General features: G+C 32.4%; 1 protein-coding gene across 1 annotated transcript; it reads right to left on the bottom strand.

Moving 5' to 3' along the window:
- Window positions 1-10,901: 10,901 nt before the first annotated feature.
- On the bottom strand, window positions 10,902-11,567 carry LOC136089987 (uncharacterized). The gene is made up of 2 exons (XM_065816091.1): window positions 11,328-11,567; window positions 10,902-11,240 (listed from the first exon to the last, which is right to left on the bottom strand). The coding sequence occupies exons 1-2, from the start codon at window positions 11,565-11,567 to the stop codon at window positions 10,902-10,904; spliced, it is 579 nt and encodes a 192-aa protein (XP_065672163.1).
- Between the last annotated feature and the right edge of the window lie 3,996 nt (window positions 11,568-15,563).

Genomic DNA, 15,563 nt, shown 5'->3' with positions numbered 1-15,563 from the left:
GAAAATCTGACGGCGCCAAGTCTGGAGAGTATGAAGGATGAGGCAGCACTTCCCATTCGAGTTCTTGAATCGCGGCTTTGGTCATATTGGCGATGTGAGGACGGGCGTTGTCGTGTTGCAGAAGAACGCCATTTCGCCTATTTGGTCTTTTTTGCTGAATTGCTTCGTTGAGTCGGTGCAGTTGTTGAACGTAGAGCTCCGCATTGACTGTTTGGTTGCGCTCAAGCAGTTCGTAATGAATTATGCCTTCCCAATCCCACCATACACACAACATGATCTTTCAAGGATGAAGGTCTTTTTTTGCTCGCGGAGTCGCTTGTTTTTTAGGGCTGAGCCATTCTTTTCGCTGCTTCATATTGACGTAAAGGCACCATTTTTCATCGCCAGTGACAATGCGGTAAAGAAAACGCTGTTTGTGACCATGTGTTGAGCAATGTCGAGCAAGCAAACCGGCGGCGATTGTGGAACGTTGATTTTTGTTGTTTTCGCTCAAAGTGTGTGGCACCCAAGCACCGAGTTTCTGAACCTTGCCCATTGAGTGAAGGTGGTTCACCACAGTTTTTTTATCACAATCCATCTGCTCCGCCAATTCTCTGGTCGTTTGACGTGGATTTTCGAGAAGAAGTTGATTCAATCGCTCTTCGTCGAACTCAATTGGTCGAGCGGTGTGTGATCCGTCCTTGAGGTCAAAATTCCCATTTTTGAAGCGCAAAAACTAACGGCGGGCGGTACTTTCAGGCATTGCTCCTTCTCCATACACAGCACAAATCTCACGAGCAGCTTCGGCGGTCTTAACACCTCGATTAAATGCAAAAAGCAAATGGTGTCGAAAATGCTCAGTTTTGTCCACTTGACATTCCATTTTAATGATCTGAAAATACACAAAAATAAAAAAAACTAACAAATCAAAACACACTATCTTGTAGAGCAAAACATTCTTTTTCAAACAACATAAAACATTTTGCCAATGCATTTTATGTCTGCGTGCATTTTTAAATTTGAAAAAAACGCTCTTGAATTATTCCTCAACCCAATATATTATATAATTACATGTTTATTACTTTATTTATGCATTATATATAAATATAGTTATTCTAATAGAAAAAACTACGAAAATAATTTTGGCACAAAACACTCGATTTTCTCCCACTGTGCTCTCCAATTATTCTCGTACACTAGCCGTTTTAAATCACCCCAAAAGTTTTCAATTGGTCTTGCTTCTGGAACGTTAGCTTGGTTTATATCTATGGGTACAACTTTGTTTTTTTTCAATTTTAAAAAGTCGATGACCAACTTTGCGTGATGTGATCGAGCTAGATCAGGCCAGAAGATAAACTCATTTTCTTTTTTATAATATTCTGATACTAGAGGAAGTAAAGTTTTTTCTAGTATCTCTTTATAAGTGTTCTGGTTGATTGCCTGCTTACTGTGATGAATATAAAGAGGGCTTATTCCACGGGGGTGATGCAACAAGAAACTAAGAGCTTGTCCTCGTACTTTTTACGCAAATTGTATCTTATTTGGTCAGAACATTGAGAAAGATCAGCGACATAAAACCTATTATTACCAGCTAATGTGCTATTGTTTAAAGTAAAATAGCTTTCATCATCTATAACAAAATCCAAGTTTTCATAATTTTCGTACAATTTACGACATTTAGGACGATCTGGACGAGTTGTTTTTTTGAAAGTTCGAATGTTAGTCATTGTTTTTAATACTTGGGAAATTCGAGTTTGACTACAGTTAAAAACTTGAGCTACTTTCTTTTGGAAGCACCCTGACTTATTTTCAAAAAATGCAGCAATATTTGGAATATTTTCTTTAGTTGGTACCTAAGATTTGACCATTTCCAACTTTTCTTTTTAGAGATCCATTCTCCAATTTTACAATTTTATCGTAAGCAGTTTATGGAATGGGGTAAACCCCATTCCATAAACTGCTTAGCAACAAACGCTTACCTTTTTCTCGATTTTTTGGAAAACAATTTCCATAATTTTGTCGAGGTCCTTTACTTTGATCATTTTATTTTCAGTATTTAAATAATATTTTTAACTTAATTAAATTCAATTTAAATAGATTATAAAATCCTCTATCAAATAAGTATAAAGGTTTTTTGGATGAATGAAATAAATTACATAATAAATGCAATTAAAATTTGTCCGAAATTTTATTTATAGGGTGTTATTTACCTGAATTTGTAATTTTCAGTTTTGAAAATGAAGATCATGGTTTAGATTTTGTACTTTGTCAATATAAGTTTTTTTAAGGTTACTTATAAAAAAAATTAAGTCTTGAGCTTGAGAGAACTCAATAAGATTAGAAAGTGGAATAATACAATTTTCATTTTTATGTACTACTTCTACTACTACTGGTATGTTTTATCAACCACAATCAACAATTTAGTAACCCATGACGCAAAAGTAACATTGAACACTTTTGGCCCTAAGAAGCTTGTTGTTTTTATTGCAATAGACCAAAAACACTATTCACACTCAAAACTGAAACAACTACAAAGCAATCTTCATGCAAGGTATAAAATGTCTACTACGAATGTAAACTTTTTGTAAATGCAATGCATTTTAGTGAAGCTGCACCAGCAGTGAACGCTTTATAGATGAATAATAAGTTAAAAAGAGTTTAGCAGAGTGAGATAAAAGTACAAAAGGACAGATGTCCAGTGGAAAACAAAGAGCCTCAAAGTAGAAAAATACTAAAAAACTTATCTAAGTAAAATGTTGTAAAAATAAACAAGAACAATAAACAATAGTCGAGGAAAGTACGTAAAGTTAATGACTTTACGTACTAAAGTTAATGACTTTATCGTTGTGCTACTAAATTGCCGTTAGTGTCAAGCGTAAGTGTGATGTATAGGCAGTATCAGTCATGGAGCAGAATTATTCGTTTTATAAGTAGTTATCATGTAGTCTGAATTATTAGGGTAATAAACATACATTATAGATATAAGTGTGTCATGGGTGTCTCGAGTACAGTATGGATTCGCGCCTTATGGTACAGTATAAACACAAGAAGACCTCCAACTTTCGTCCGAGACTGGTATCCCAAAAGAAGTTCCACTTTGGGTTTACACCAGGGTATCTTTTTAAGGTATCCTATTGTGTTATCCCAAAAGGACTTTTCTCAGAGTATCCCGCCAGGACAATTGCCACAGACTTCTGAATTGAAACTAGTGACATTAGTGTCGATAAGTGTAGTGGTTTGTCGCAGTATAAAATTGGTCAGTGAGAGTTGTGAACTGTTTTGAGTTCTTATAGCTGTGTATGTTATGTAAATAGTTAATGCAGTGAACATGTGTGTGTCTACTGATGACTGCATTCTAACCATCAGGAAAAGAACCTTTAGATCATCTGAAATAGAGAAATCCAGATGATTATGTTTTAATTTATCCAACAACATTTTTATGTTTGCATAATTTTTATCAATAGAGGGTAATACCGCCAAAACTAAAGTTTTGTGAACACTAGTATATTTAAAATCTTTACATCCATACTCATCAGAATATTTCACTCTTTTCTTTTCACTTGAATGTGCTTCTAGCTCTGGCTTTAGTGTAATTGATAAAGTAACCTTAAGATAGCCTTTCCCTCCATCTACTCAAATCTTAACATCAACATTCTCTGGTTCAAAGGATCTATGTCGTAAAACTGTTGCAACAAACTCATCAATATTATTGCATATTACATCAAATTGTACCACTTTTTTTTTATCTCTATTATCCTGTTTAGACTGAATTAGCATAATTTATATATATATATATATATATATATATATATATATATATATATATATATATATATATATATATATATATATATATATAGTATATATATATATATATATATATATATATATATATATATATATATATATATATATATATATATATATATATATATATATATATATATATATATATAAATTATATTACTTATTTATTATTATTTTTGGTTTACTATTGCAATAAAGACAACAAGCTTCTTAGGGCCAAAAGTGTTCAATGTTACTTTTGCGCCATGGTTTACTAAATTGTTGATTGTGGTTGATAAAACATTTCCTTTAGTTACAGGTGAGGTGGATTGTACGATATGCATCAAATTCCTTTGCTTAGCTAACTTTGTGCAAGGTTGATTACTACCTTTTCCTATTTGTTGAAAACAACTTCTGCAAAGAACAAGATTTTTATTGGTTGCCGAAAGATACAAATTACTGTGACTATGATTAATATCTGTATTAGTTTCACATGATGCTATTAGTGGAAGAGTTGCTATTTCAATAACATTTTTACACCCATTAACACAAATAACAACACTCACATTTCCCACCTTGAATTACTCTTGTATTAAGACCTAAAAGTAATAAGAAGTTACTATTTAGTGCAAACACAATATTGTTTATAAGCAGAACAATAGTAATGAAAAACATTATTGGTTTTTATTGGCTTATTTTTTTTATAGAACTTACCATCGTACTTAGGTCGAGCGGTGAATAAAAATCTTCTTGAATCAGTTTTCTCTAACTCAATAGATCTTTTCTGCAATTAGAACATAACATTTTAGGTAGATCAGAGTTTTCAATAGATTAGTTTACCCAAAAAAATCTCTGGATAAGATTTTCATAATTTTTTACTTGTTTAGGACCTGGTTTATTGCATTTGGTTAGAAGTCATCTTAAATCATTACTTTTTTTCATACAGCATATGCAAAAGTATTTTAAAAACTCGTTAAGATCTTTAGCAAAGTATTGTATTTCCTTTCTATTCTTGAGATATAATTCCGATATTTTTAATTGGTTCTCAAATTTCAGTTAATGTAAGTTTTTACTTAATTAAAGTCGCTGTTATTACTAAAATGTGTTTATAAATATTATTTGTCTTTTAAAGCAACAATAACTATAAGCCAATTGGAAACTAATAAATATTGTTATAGCCAATCGCGTTGCTGCAATTACAGAAAGCAAACAACTATAATGGCTGACGGAAAAATTTTATTTTAATACGAAACATCGTTATTTATAAAATTTCTTACAAAGTTTTCTACAAAAGCTACCAACAAATGATTTAAACTTGGATAGTTTCAGAATGGACAAATGTACTACTTTTATAAACAAAACATAAAATTTTACTTGATATAAGGTCTTAGGTCACCATCTTGGTACCCGTGCGTTCAAAAGTTCAAAACGTTTTGAAAAATTTTTATTTAGCTCAAAATGTTTTGTTTAAACAAAACATTTTAACCAAAAAAAATTTAGTTGTTAGAAAAGTTTTAAAAGTTTTCTTTTAATATACATACATGATCCTTAAATATACGATAACTCGACTTACCAACTATCTGTAGGTAAGTTGAGTTTGCGGATCGCATAAATCAAACTATAAAAATTTTTTTAGATAAATTTTTATAATTGTTACATCCTGAATAGCTCTGTCAAAGCCTTTGTAGTTTGAGATTTTTACTCCCACTTTTTTTTTACTCCCCGATAAAATCTAATGAGAAATAGCCGCGAAGTATAAAACGTGTATGAAACTTTTACTCACTTTATGAGATTTTTACTCTCATTAGATGTGTTTACCTTTATGTTTATATAACGATATAATAGCGCCTAATAATCAAAAATCTAACTTAGAAAATTAATTTTATTTTCAGCTTTTATATAATAAATGTTGCACATAGTGCATACAACTTTTAAAACATTTTATTCCAACATTTTTTATATAAGGAATAAAAATTGTAAAAGAAGTAAAATTTGTTAAATTATTTTAAATAAAATGGACAAAATATAACTTTTACAGAATTTTTTTAATTTTAAAGAACATAGAATGTACAGCTACTTGTTTCGTCAAAAGTTGTACTTGTTCTATTAAAAAAGGAGGGGGAATATGATTCAAAAGTGTTTACGTTTACTATTAGGCTATCGTACTTGATTATCGTACCTGCAGAATCTGAAAATCACAGTTTTTATTTCATTCTGACTTTTTTACTTCAATTTTTAGATTTCAATTTTTAGATTTACATCTACAAAAAAAATTTAAAAATTATTCTCTCTTAACTAATGTTGTGAACCTCGTAGGTTACTCTGTGTCCTCGTAGGTTACCCTGTGGAGAGAGCCAAAAAACCGCCGCTGCAGACATTGAAAAAGCTTTACTAGATGCATTTGCAGTCGATGGTTTTCAAGCCTACGAGCAGTTCAGAGATCGGAGATCGAATGATGGTGAATTTGTTGATGTGTATTTGGCCAGTTTACGTCAACATTGGCCAACATTGAAAGCGAAGAATTATTGCTAAGAGCGTTCATAACTGGATTGCCGGGTGAAATTTCAAAGCAGCTACGAGCACAAGTGAAAATATTTGGGATCAGGTTACAGGATGCATTAAACCATGCACGAGTACTCGTGACGGAAAAAACAAAAGAAGAGTTTGTTTCAACAACAATCTCTAGTTTCTATAAAAATTTTAAAAAACCATCCGCAACTGATTTTAACTGCTAAAAGTGTGGCAAGCCTGGACATGTTGCCCGAATCTGTTTTTCGAAGAAACAAATTGTTAGCGATGGAATAAAATGCTTTAGATGTGGAGAATCTGTACACATTGCAAGATTTTGTTCGTTGCATCAGGGAAACTCAAATGGGGAAACGCCAGCGCCATCTGTTTCCCTAAACAACTAACGGCGCTTCCAATATGCACTGTGCAGGTAAACACCTTTGCAGGAAAAGCACTGGTTGACAGCGGATGTACTCAAACTATTATTTCAAACAAAATGGAAGAAATGAACTAATGGTGTTGGCTGTTAATGGAGAATTTGTGAAAACAGAGGGAGAAGCTACAGTAACATTGATTATTGAAGGAAAAAAACTCAAAACATCCGTAATGATTCTGAAAAGTGTTGTCAACGGTATTGATGCTATTATTGGTATGGATGTCATTAATCGTTATGGAGGAGTGCATTTGTACAATGGAAAAATTGAATTTGGTTTTGTTTCAATTCATGCAGAGAAACAAGCTGTTGGTATAAAGGACAAGGATTTTGATGCTTATTTTGATGGTACAAAGTGGACTGCTAAATATAAATGGAAACAAGGTCAACCACAACTGAGAAATTCTGTCGCGCAGTACTAGGTAAAACCCCAGTTGTTACACAGTTTAATGACGAGATGAACTTATGGGTAAAAAATGGCTGGTTGAAACCATGCAACAAAGAAGAAAAAAGTACAAAAGGGATTGTCCCGTTAATGGCTGTTGAGCAGGAAAATAAAGGAATGATACGACCTGTTCTGGACTTTCGCGAATTGAATCTGTATGTTAATTCACATAATGCCTCAAGTGACGCATGTGATGAAAAAGTTAGAAAATGGAGAACTGTTGGTGACAAATTTGCAATGTTTGATCTTAGATGCGCCTATATGCAAATACACATTGATCCAAGTTTGTGGGAGCATCAGAAGGTAGTCTACAAAGAAGAAAAATACTATCTTACACGTCTTGGTTTTGGGTTAAATTCTGCCCTAAAAATAATGTCTTCAGTCTTAAGCAGTGTGTTGAATCTCAATGCATGTATTAGTGAAGCAACTGACCACTATATTGACGACATAATTGTTAATTCGGAAAAGACATCAGTTGAAAAGGTCGTAAATCATTTAGCGTGTTATGGATTGGTTACAAAAGAGCCGGTGCAATGTGATACTGCACGAGTGTTGGGTTTGCAACTGTTTAGAAATGAAAAAAAGGAGCTTTGTTGGAAACGTAGAAACATCATTCCAAAGTCACAAGATATCAAAACTGAAAAAGTAAAACGACGGAAACTTTTTTCAATATGTGGACACTTATTAGGTCACTATCCTGTTGGAGGGTGGCTCAGAATTGCCTGCAGTTTTATAAAACGTCATAGTCAAGGAAATGCTTAGGATGATCTAATCGGAGATCAAGCTCAGTCATGGTTGATCAAAATATTGCGCCAATTAGAAGTTTGTGATTCTGTCAAAGGGAAATAGAATGCTAAAGGGATTCAAAATGGAGCAACATTGTGGTGTGATGCTAGCAGCATGGCAAATGGGGTTGCTATAGAATACGATGGCGTAATAATTGAGGATGCAGCCTGGCTTCGAAGTATAAATGATGTTATGCATATTAGTATTGCTGAATTAGATGCTGTGGTGCGTGAGATAATCCTAGCTGCTAAGTGGAATATAAAGAATTTGTCAGTATTCGCTGATTTAGTAACAGTTTATGGATGGCTAAAAAGTATGCTGACTGAAAGTCATAGGATTTGATCAAATGCATTATCATTATCTATTGCCAGACTTAATAAAAGAATATAATATAAACATCACGTTAAAATGGGTTCCGTCTTCCAAAAACAAAGCTGACGTGTTGACAAGGGTTTCAAAGACTTGGTTAAATGAGCTTTCACGAAGAAATACTAAAGAGCTATGTGGAGTAAGTATTGCTGAAGAAATTCGTAATTTTCACTCAAAGCATTATTTTGGCGTTAATTGGACAATGTTTACTGTGCAACGAAGACTTCCACACGTATTAAGAAAAGATGTTGAAGAATGTGTTCGCAAATGTTGTCAATGTAATTCAATTGATCCAACGCCAATAAAATGGAAAAAATGGAGTGCGAGATGTACCAAACACATGGTATCGAATTGCTTGTGATGTGACTCACTATAAAGGGTCGCCATATTTAACAATGATTGACTGTGGACCAAGTCGGTTTGCAATTTGGAGAAAGTTGCCTCGCGAAGATACCGAAAATGTAGTAAGTCAATTGGAATCCGTATTTAGGGAGCATGGCCCACCGCAAGAACTGTTGATGGATAATGGAGCGGTGTTTAAATCTAGTGAATTTTAAAATATATGTGAAAAATGGTGTGTAAAAAAGAAGTATAGATGTGCATATAGACCATCAGGAAATGGGATTGTGGAGCGTAACCACCGCACAGTAAAACGAATAGCTGCGAGGGCACAAATATGTCCGTTAGTTGCGGTGTTTTGGTACAATGCAACACCAACGGCGGGAACAAACGAGGAATCTGCACCTGCTTCTCAAAAAAATAAGTACGTTTGGCATCTACCAATTCAAGAGGAGAAAAGCACTGAAACTCAGGAAAGATCACAACAAGTTATGAAAATTAATAGAATTAGAGAAAAAGTTTGTGTTCGCCCCGCTGATGCAAAGTGCACTTCAGTTTGGAAAATTGGTACTGTAACTGACATACTCACAAACAGAAATATTGAAATTGATAGTGTACCAAGACATGTGCCAGACGTGAGAATAGCTCCTGCCTCAAATTCTTTAAACGCTTCTAGTAAAATTGTTATCAGTAAAGAGGTTGACAGTGATGAAAGTGATTTAGAAGATTTAGAAATTTTTTGCTGCACGAGAGGAAGGAACTGAAGAAACAGTTGTTGACGCTGAGGAGGAAGCTGACGACAGAGAAATCGTCGATAATTTATTACCAGCGATCAGACGATCAACCAGAGAAAGGAGAAAGCCGACATATTTAAATGACTATGTTACTTAAGAACTTCAGTTCTTGGGGTGATGTGATAATAGCTGATCGTTATGAAACTTTATTGTTACGTTTATAAAATTCTTGTCATAATATTATTAAAGTTAATTGATGTAATTTATTAGTCAAGTCATAATCTATTTTTGTATATAATTACGTCCTCAAAAATTTTTGTTTCTGTATAAAAGTTGTAAATAGAATTTAATAAAAAGAGTCAAAAAAAAAAAAAAGTAAACAAAGTTGTCGTATTAACAATTACTATTGTGGAATCTGAGTAAGACCTAAGAAAAAGTATTGCCATCAAATTTAAAAAGACAAACATTTTTATTCCTTTTTCTATATATCATTCTTAATTTTCTTATTTTTACATTTAAAAAAATATTTGTTCACAGACTAAACATAAAAGAAAAAACTAATATACTTAAAAAATGTCTAAAAGTTATAAAAAGAGGATTATAAGGATTTTTTTTGCTAACTTTTATTTTACAACAATACAACATTAAAGTAATTAGCAGTTGAATTATCAAGGAATATAGCATGCTCACTAAGGTGTGTAAGTGTTAAACTACATGGGTAAGTCAGCCATTTCAATTCCTCTTCATACTTGCTATATACTTTTATATCAATACCCATGAACGAGGCACAACCAATTATTTCTGCAGCAGTTACCCAAGTTGTGTTATCACTCATACCACTTTCATTTAGATATGTTATTATTGATTGATTCATATATAAAGTCACTTTATCATTAATATGTGTACACATGTCTAACAACATTTTCTCTTATAATTTCATAACTGTATTCACTGCCTGTAATGATATACGACATTGCCCTAAAAAAGCATACCATCGCCTTTGGTTTTGTGTAGTTGTTTTGGACACGAAAGTAGATTAATATCTGCAGTAAAAATATTTTTGGTAACACCAATTCCAAATTTTTTAGAGACAGAAGTTCTCATTTCAATAGTTGCATATTTTCCAATCTTATCATTAGAAATTTGCATATTTATTTCGTCAAATGTGATTTCTTGTTCATCATTAGTTATTTTTTCATTATATAAACTTTGTCAAGTTGTACTTTGTTTTCAAAATTTGACCCTTTAGATTTTTCAAAGTGCAGTTATTTGTGCTTGAAATAGAAGTTACAATGTATGGTCCAGTCCAAGGCTTTACAAGTTTACCACATTTTCTATCATCATGCCTGCTATTTCTTAGTAACACTTTTTTTTAATGCTAATTTCATTATTTGGTGCAATTCTCTTGTCGTAATCACGTTTTTATCTTTTTTGAGATATTTCAATATTTTTATATGCTTCATCGAAAAGTTCATTCTTAATTTTATTCATTGCATGAAAGGTATCTGAAACTATTTTTTTGTTAGAAATCATCATTGCTAAAAGCATTATCATTGTTTAAGTCAATTAAATTACAATCTATATCAATAGAAAGAACTGCTTCCCTTTGGTAAAACAACAAAAATGGTGAAAACCCAGTAAACTTGTGTTTTCGAACTCTCAATGAAAACAAAACACTACCAATACGGTATGACCATTCCAGAGAAGCCTCATCTAGCACCTTTACTGGTGTACATTTAATTGTTTGATTCTGTCGCTTTACTAATCCATTAGCTTGAGGATGGAATGCACTCGTAATTCTTTGAATTGTTCCTGTTTTTGAGTAAAGTTCTTTAGAAATTTCATTTACAAACTCACGACCCTGGTCATTTATTTGAATTTCAAAACAGCCATGTCAACATATCTGTTTATACAAAAAAAAGCCACAGTTCTAAGTGAATGGTCACACACGAGCAGTTTTATCTGTAAGTGCTTCTGCTTCAACCCATTTACTAAAGTAGTCGATTAATACAACCAGATATTTGTAACCGTTAACTTCTGATAGTTGTGTTAAATCGATTCCTACTTGCTTCATATTGCCTTTAGGAATTAAAATATTTTGAAGCAATGGCTTTGACTGAAGTTTTCTGTTCTTTAACTTTTGACATTGGTCACATTGGGAAACGTAAGTTGTTATATCTTTTATCATTCCATACCAGAAAAATCTACTTTGAATGTGATAGGTTGTGTTATTAATACCTGTATGACCAGATAAAGCTTAAGACTCAACAGAGACATCTTTTCCTTCATGAATAAACTTTATTATGTTTTGTTGTTCATCTCTGCTCCAAATAACTTTTCTTTAAAAAAAAAGAAGCTATAAACCATCAATATAATGAGAATCAAAACTAAATAGTTCTTTTATTGTTTATCTAGATGTAAATTTTCGTGTTTATTTGGTTACTAGATTCTAGTTGTAACGGGATAAAAATTACAAAATTATTTAAAACATTTTTAAATAAAAGAATACCTTGACAGCTTTTCTTAAATAATATAACTCATTATTATCAACTATAAATGGCTTTGTTTGTCTTCTAAAATTGGCTTTATCAACTTTATTTAAAACTTCTTTTGAATACGTTTTATTTTTTAAATAACTAAATATTTTGCAAATCTGGCGTGCATGTCTTATTGATATGTAATTCCACTAGTAACAAGTTGAGAGTAAAAATAAAATAATGAAGGTAAAAATCTCATGTACTTTTTTTACTCCGCGGTAAAAACTTTATTGAAATTTGGGAGTAACTTGGGAGTAAAAAAGTCAAAAACTTGGGAGTAGAAAAATCACGGGAGTAGAAATCTCATACTACACTGTCCCGAAGAGATTTTAATTGAGGGGAGAGGAGGGCTGACGTACCTGTATTTTGCCGACTAAAGCCAAAAATTGTTTTTTTACCCTAAAAAAAAAAATGAAAATCTTCGTTGGCCGACATTTTATGTCAGCCAACAATAGATCCAATTTAACCGACACCAGTGTCCGATTTGCCGAATAATAAAATTCGTAGGGAGGCTAGACACCCCGACGCCGCCCCCACCTCGGGACGGCCTTGAGCTCAGTTGTTTAGTGTGCTGTCCTCAGTGCCAGCTTCTTAACATTTTCGTGGGTTGAAATTCACCGCTAATCAAAAAAGTATTGTATAACTTTTTCCGCTTCTTGTCGCTTTTTTAAATACACAGTTTAAACAAAACAGTTTAAGCAAAAGAGACGAAAGCTATCTTATATTATACATATATTATACAAGATCGTTTTTATAAGACCCGCAAAACTAAATAAAACTGCTGATATTTACCGTTACAGGCGTTTGTACCTATGTAAGTTGCTTAATATATATATGATAAGTTTGTTGGGAAAACCAGATATACTAAAACCAACACACCGCTAAAGCAAATATAAAAAAAATAAAACCATAAAACTAAAAGTGGTAGAAAAAACCAAGACTGAAAAACAAAGACATTTTTTTTACCTTCAAATATTCAATACCAAATAAAGCAAAATATTCAAGAGAACCTATTTTGAACAACAATAAACCGATTAGATTAAGCATAATTTACAATTTATTTGATCAGTTTAGATGCCCAAAACTCAGCTTTTGAAACTCGCAAAAAGAAATAATACGGGAATTACATTTAATTATTATACTTTGGATTTACAATTCTTGCAACAGTGTCCTGAAAAAGATAAAAATGCTTTGTTATCCAAATAAAAAGTCCTATTGTTAAAGCACTCATAACGCACATTTTTTTTTTTTTTTTTATTCACCTTCCCAAGGCCTAGAAGACCACTACAGACGAGGAGGCTACTTAAATGTGGTTGTAACCCTCTCTCAACCCTATAACTCCGAAATACGAACCTTGACAAACAAGGCCGCTGTGCGGAGAAACAAGTTGAGCGCGGTACTACCTGGGATGTGGTGGGGATCGAGCTCGGAACCTCTCGCTTATGAAGCGAGTGCTCTACCACTACACCACTACCACATCAATAGTACAAAATTGTAGTATAAAACTAAAAAAAAAGATCACAGCAAAGTTAATATAAACAAAGATTTCTTAATAATATCGATTCTGATGCAAGCATATTTCAAAGTTCTCTTTTACCACTTCAATTAACTTGTACATAAGTCAAAAGATTGATTCTGTATGTTTTACAACATGCTGAACTTTATAACTTATTTAGGTAAGTGCAAACAATGCGTGTAATGCGTGTAATGGTTTGTTTTTTTATTTAGTAAGTAAATGTATCATTCATAATAAGTAAATTTCATCAACGCGTTGATTTATTGCAGAAAACGTATAACGAATAAAAAACTGCCTACCTCTGTAGTAACATGGTCCAATCAATCAATCTTTACAGATATACAAAAGCCATGACCCAAACATTTTTTTTTCTTTTCTTGGTTTTTAAATTACAAAATGTATCATTTATTTAATATCATTTATTTTTCTGCGCAAAAAAAAAAAAAAAATGAAGAAATTTGGAAATTATCTTATCCTTCAGAAAAGTAAGTAAAATCCTATTTCTGCTGTGCGACGCATCAGATGCAACGTATTAGCGATGCATAATTTTTTCAGTATTGTTAGAGTTATTATAATTTACAAATGAATTTGCCTTTTTTAAATTTTTTTTAATTATTTTAAATTTTTAGCTTTTATCAATTTTATAAAGGCTACCGTAAAACTTTGGTAATTTTTTTCCAGGTGCCCCAAGAAGGCTTAACGGTCTTGTCACAGAGCACCGCGGAAGAACATCTAAATAGTCAGTAAGCACCAGTTTCATATGAATCTACTATTTGTTTTTTTTTTCAATTTATCGCAAAATCCTTTTCCACTCTTCTTCTCTGCATTTTTGAGCTTCTTCTCCATTCGTCTAATTTTAGAAATTCCCTTTTCAAACTAAAAACCTTCAATGCTCCTTTGCAATTCAAATGAATAATAGTTAAACTAACGCCCATTTTTATGTTTTCCCTGCTGACAAACACAGTTTTTGGTAAATTTGGCCATATAATTTGGCCAACTTAAGGCTTCATTTGAGTTCTTGGATTTTTCATGTAGGCATTTATTTAGCAAATCCTCAGTCATTAAATAATTCAAAATTGGTCGATGTAGGCTTTATATCTAAAAAAAGGTTGTGTTGGCCCTTGTATCAGTACTTACACCAACTGTTGGCATATCGAGGGCAACATTTGTGATGCTCAAGCGGACCATTCGTCTTTGTAAAATAAAACAATTTGTATATATGGCTTTTTTCATACCGTAAAAATTGCAGAAGTTAATCTTGTTGTCATACCATGATAATTTTTAATGGAATCAATGAGTTTTTTAGATAGTTGATCTTTTCCATGATGTATCTTCGTAACATTTAACAAGGTTGCGTAATCGGTTTCTCAAGTGTTTCTGCACATGTCCAATGCGTTCGAGTTTAATTGGTGTTAAACTATGTTATATGTGCGGCTTAAATATGACATAATTATTAATAAATCACCGTCTTCAAGGTGTTGTTTGTAAATTAGATTGCGCTTAATGATCGGCCGATTAAAATGATCGACAGCACTAGTCGACTTGATTGTACCAGAAGATTTTTTATAATTTATTCCACCTCATTTTTCCATAACTCATATTCAAGTGAATCTTTTTTATCTTCCTATAATTTGCAGTGCCTTGACTTTACTACCATATCAAAAAACTTATCACTAGTTACTACCCATTCAAAGAGGCATGTGCTCTTTTTTGCCAACAACCGTTAACGGAAACGCGTGCACAAGGTATGTTTTCTACTACATAAATTTTTTAACTTCTTTAGCAATACATTTCGCACTTTTTTCTTCATTTGTTCATTAGTTTCTTGTTCAGCAGATTAATGATTGGCCGATGTTTAGCAGATTAATGATTGGCCAATGTTCAGCTGATTAATAGAGAATAAAGATAAAAGAGATTAAAGAGAAAGTTTAAAAGGGAATGAAGATAAATAATTTTAAGCTTATGATAGAGGAAAACGTTTGCGTAGATGAAAACCCAAAATTTATTTTGGAAAAGCCTGGTATTGGCATGTTAGCTCTGGCATTGGCATCATGTATTTTGCGATTTTGATATTCACTTTCTGGTTTGTAGAAGTCTCAGGAATTGTATTATATTATATTCGATTATTAAA

The sequence above is a fragment of the Hydra vulgaris genome, chromosome 13, assembly GCF_038396675.1.
Source record: "Hydra vulgaris chromosome 13, alternate assembly HydraT2T_AEP".
Taxonomy (NCBI): Eukaryota; Metazoa; Cnidaria; class Hydrozoa; order Anthoathecata; family Hydridae; genus Hydra; species Hydra vulgaris.
The sequence above is the reverse complement of the archived record's forward strand: the minus strand, read 5'-3'. Positions and strand labels throughout refer to the sequence as shown.

Coding starts and splice junctions, on each gene's coding strand:
- LOC136089987 (XM_065816091.1), bottom strand. CDS start 11,567: ATGATAAAAGATATAACAACTTACGTTTCCCAATGTGACCAATGTCAA. Junction 11,241..11,327: donor TTACAGATAAAACTGCTCGT/GTGTGACCATTC, acceptor ATAAATGACCAG/GGTCGTGAGTTTGTAAATGA.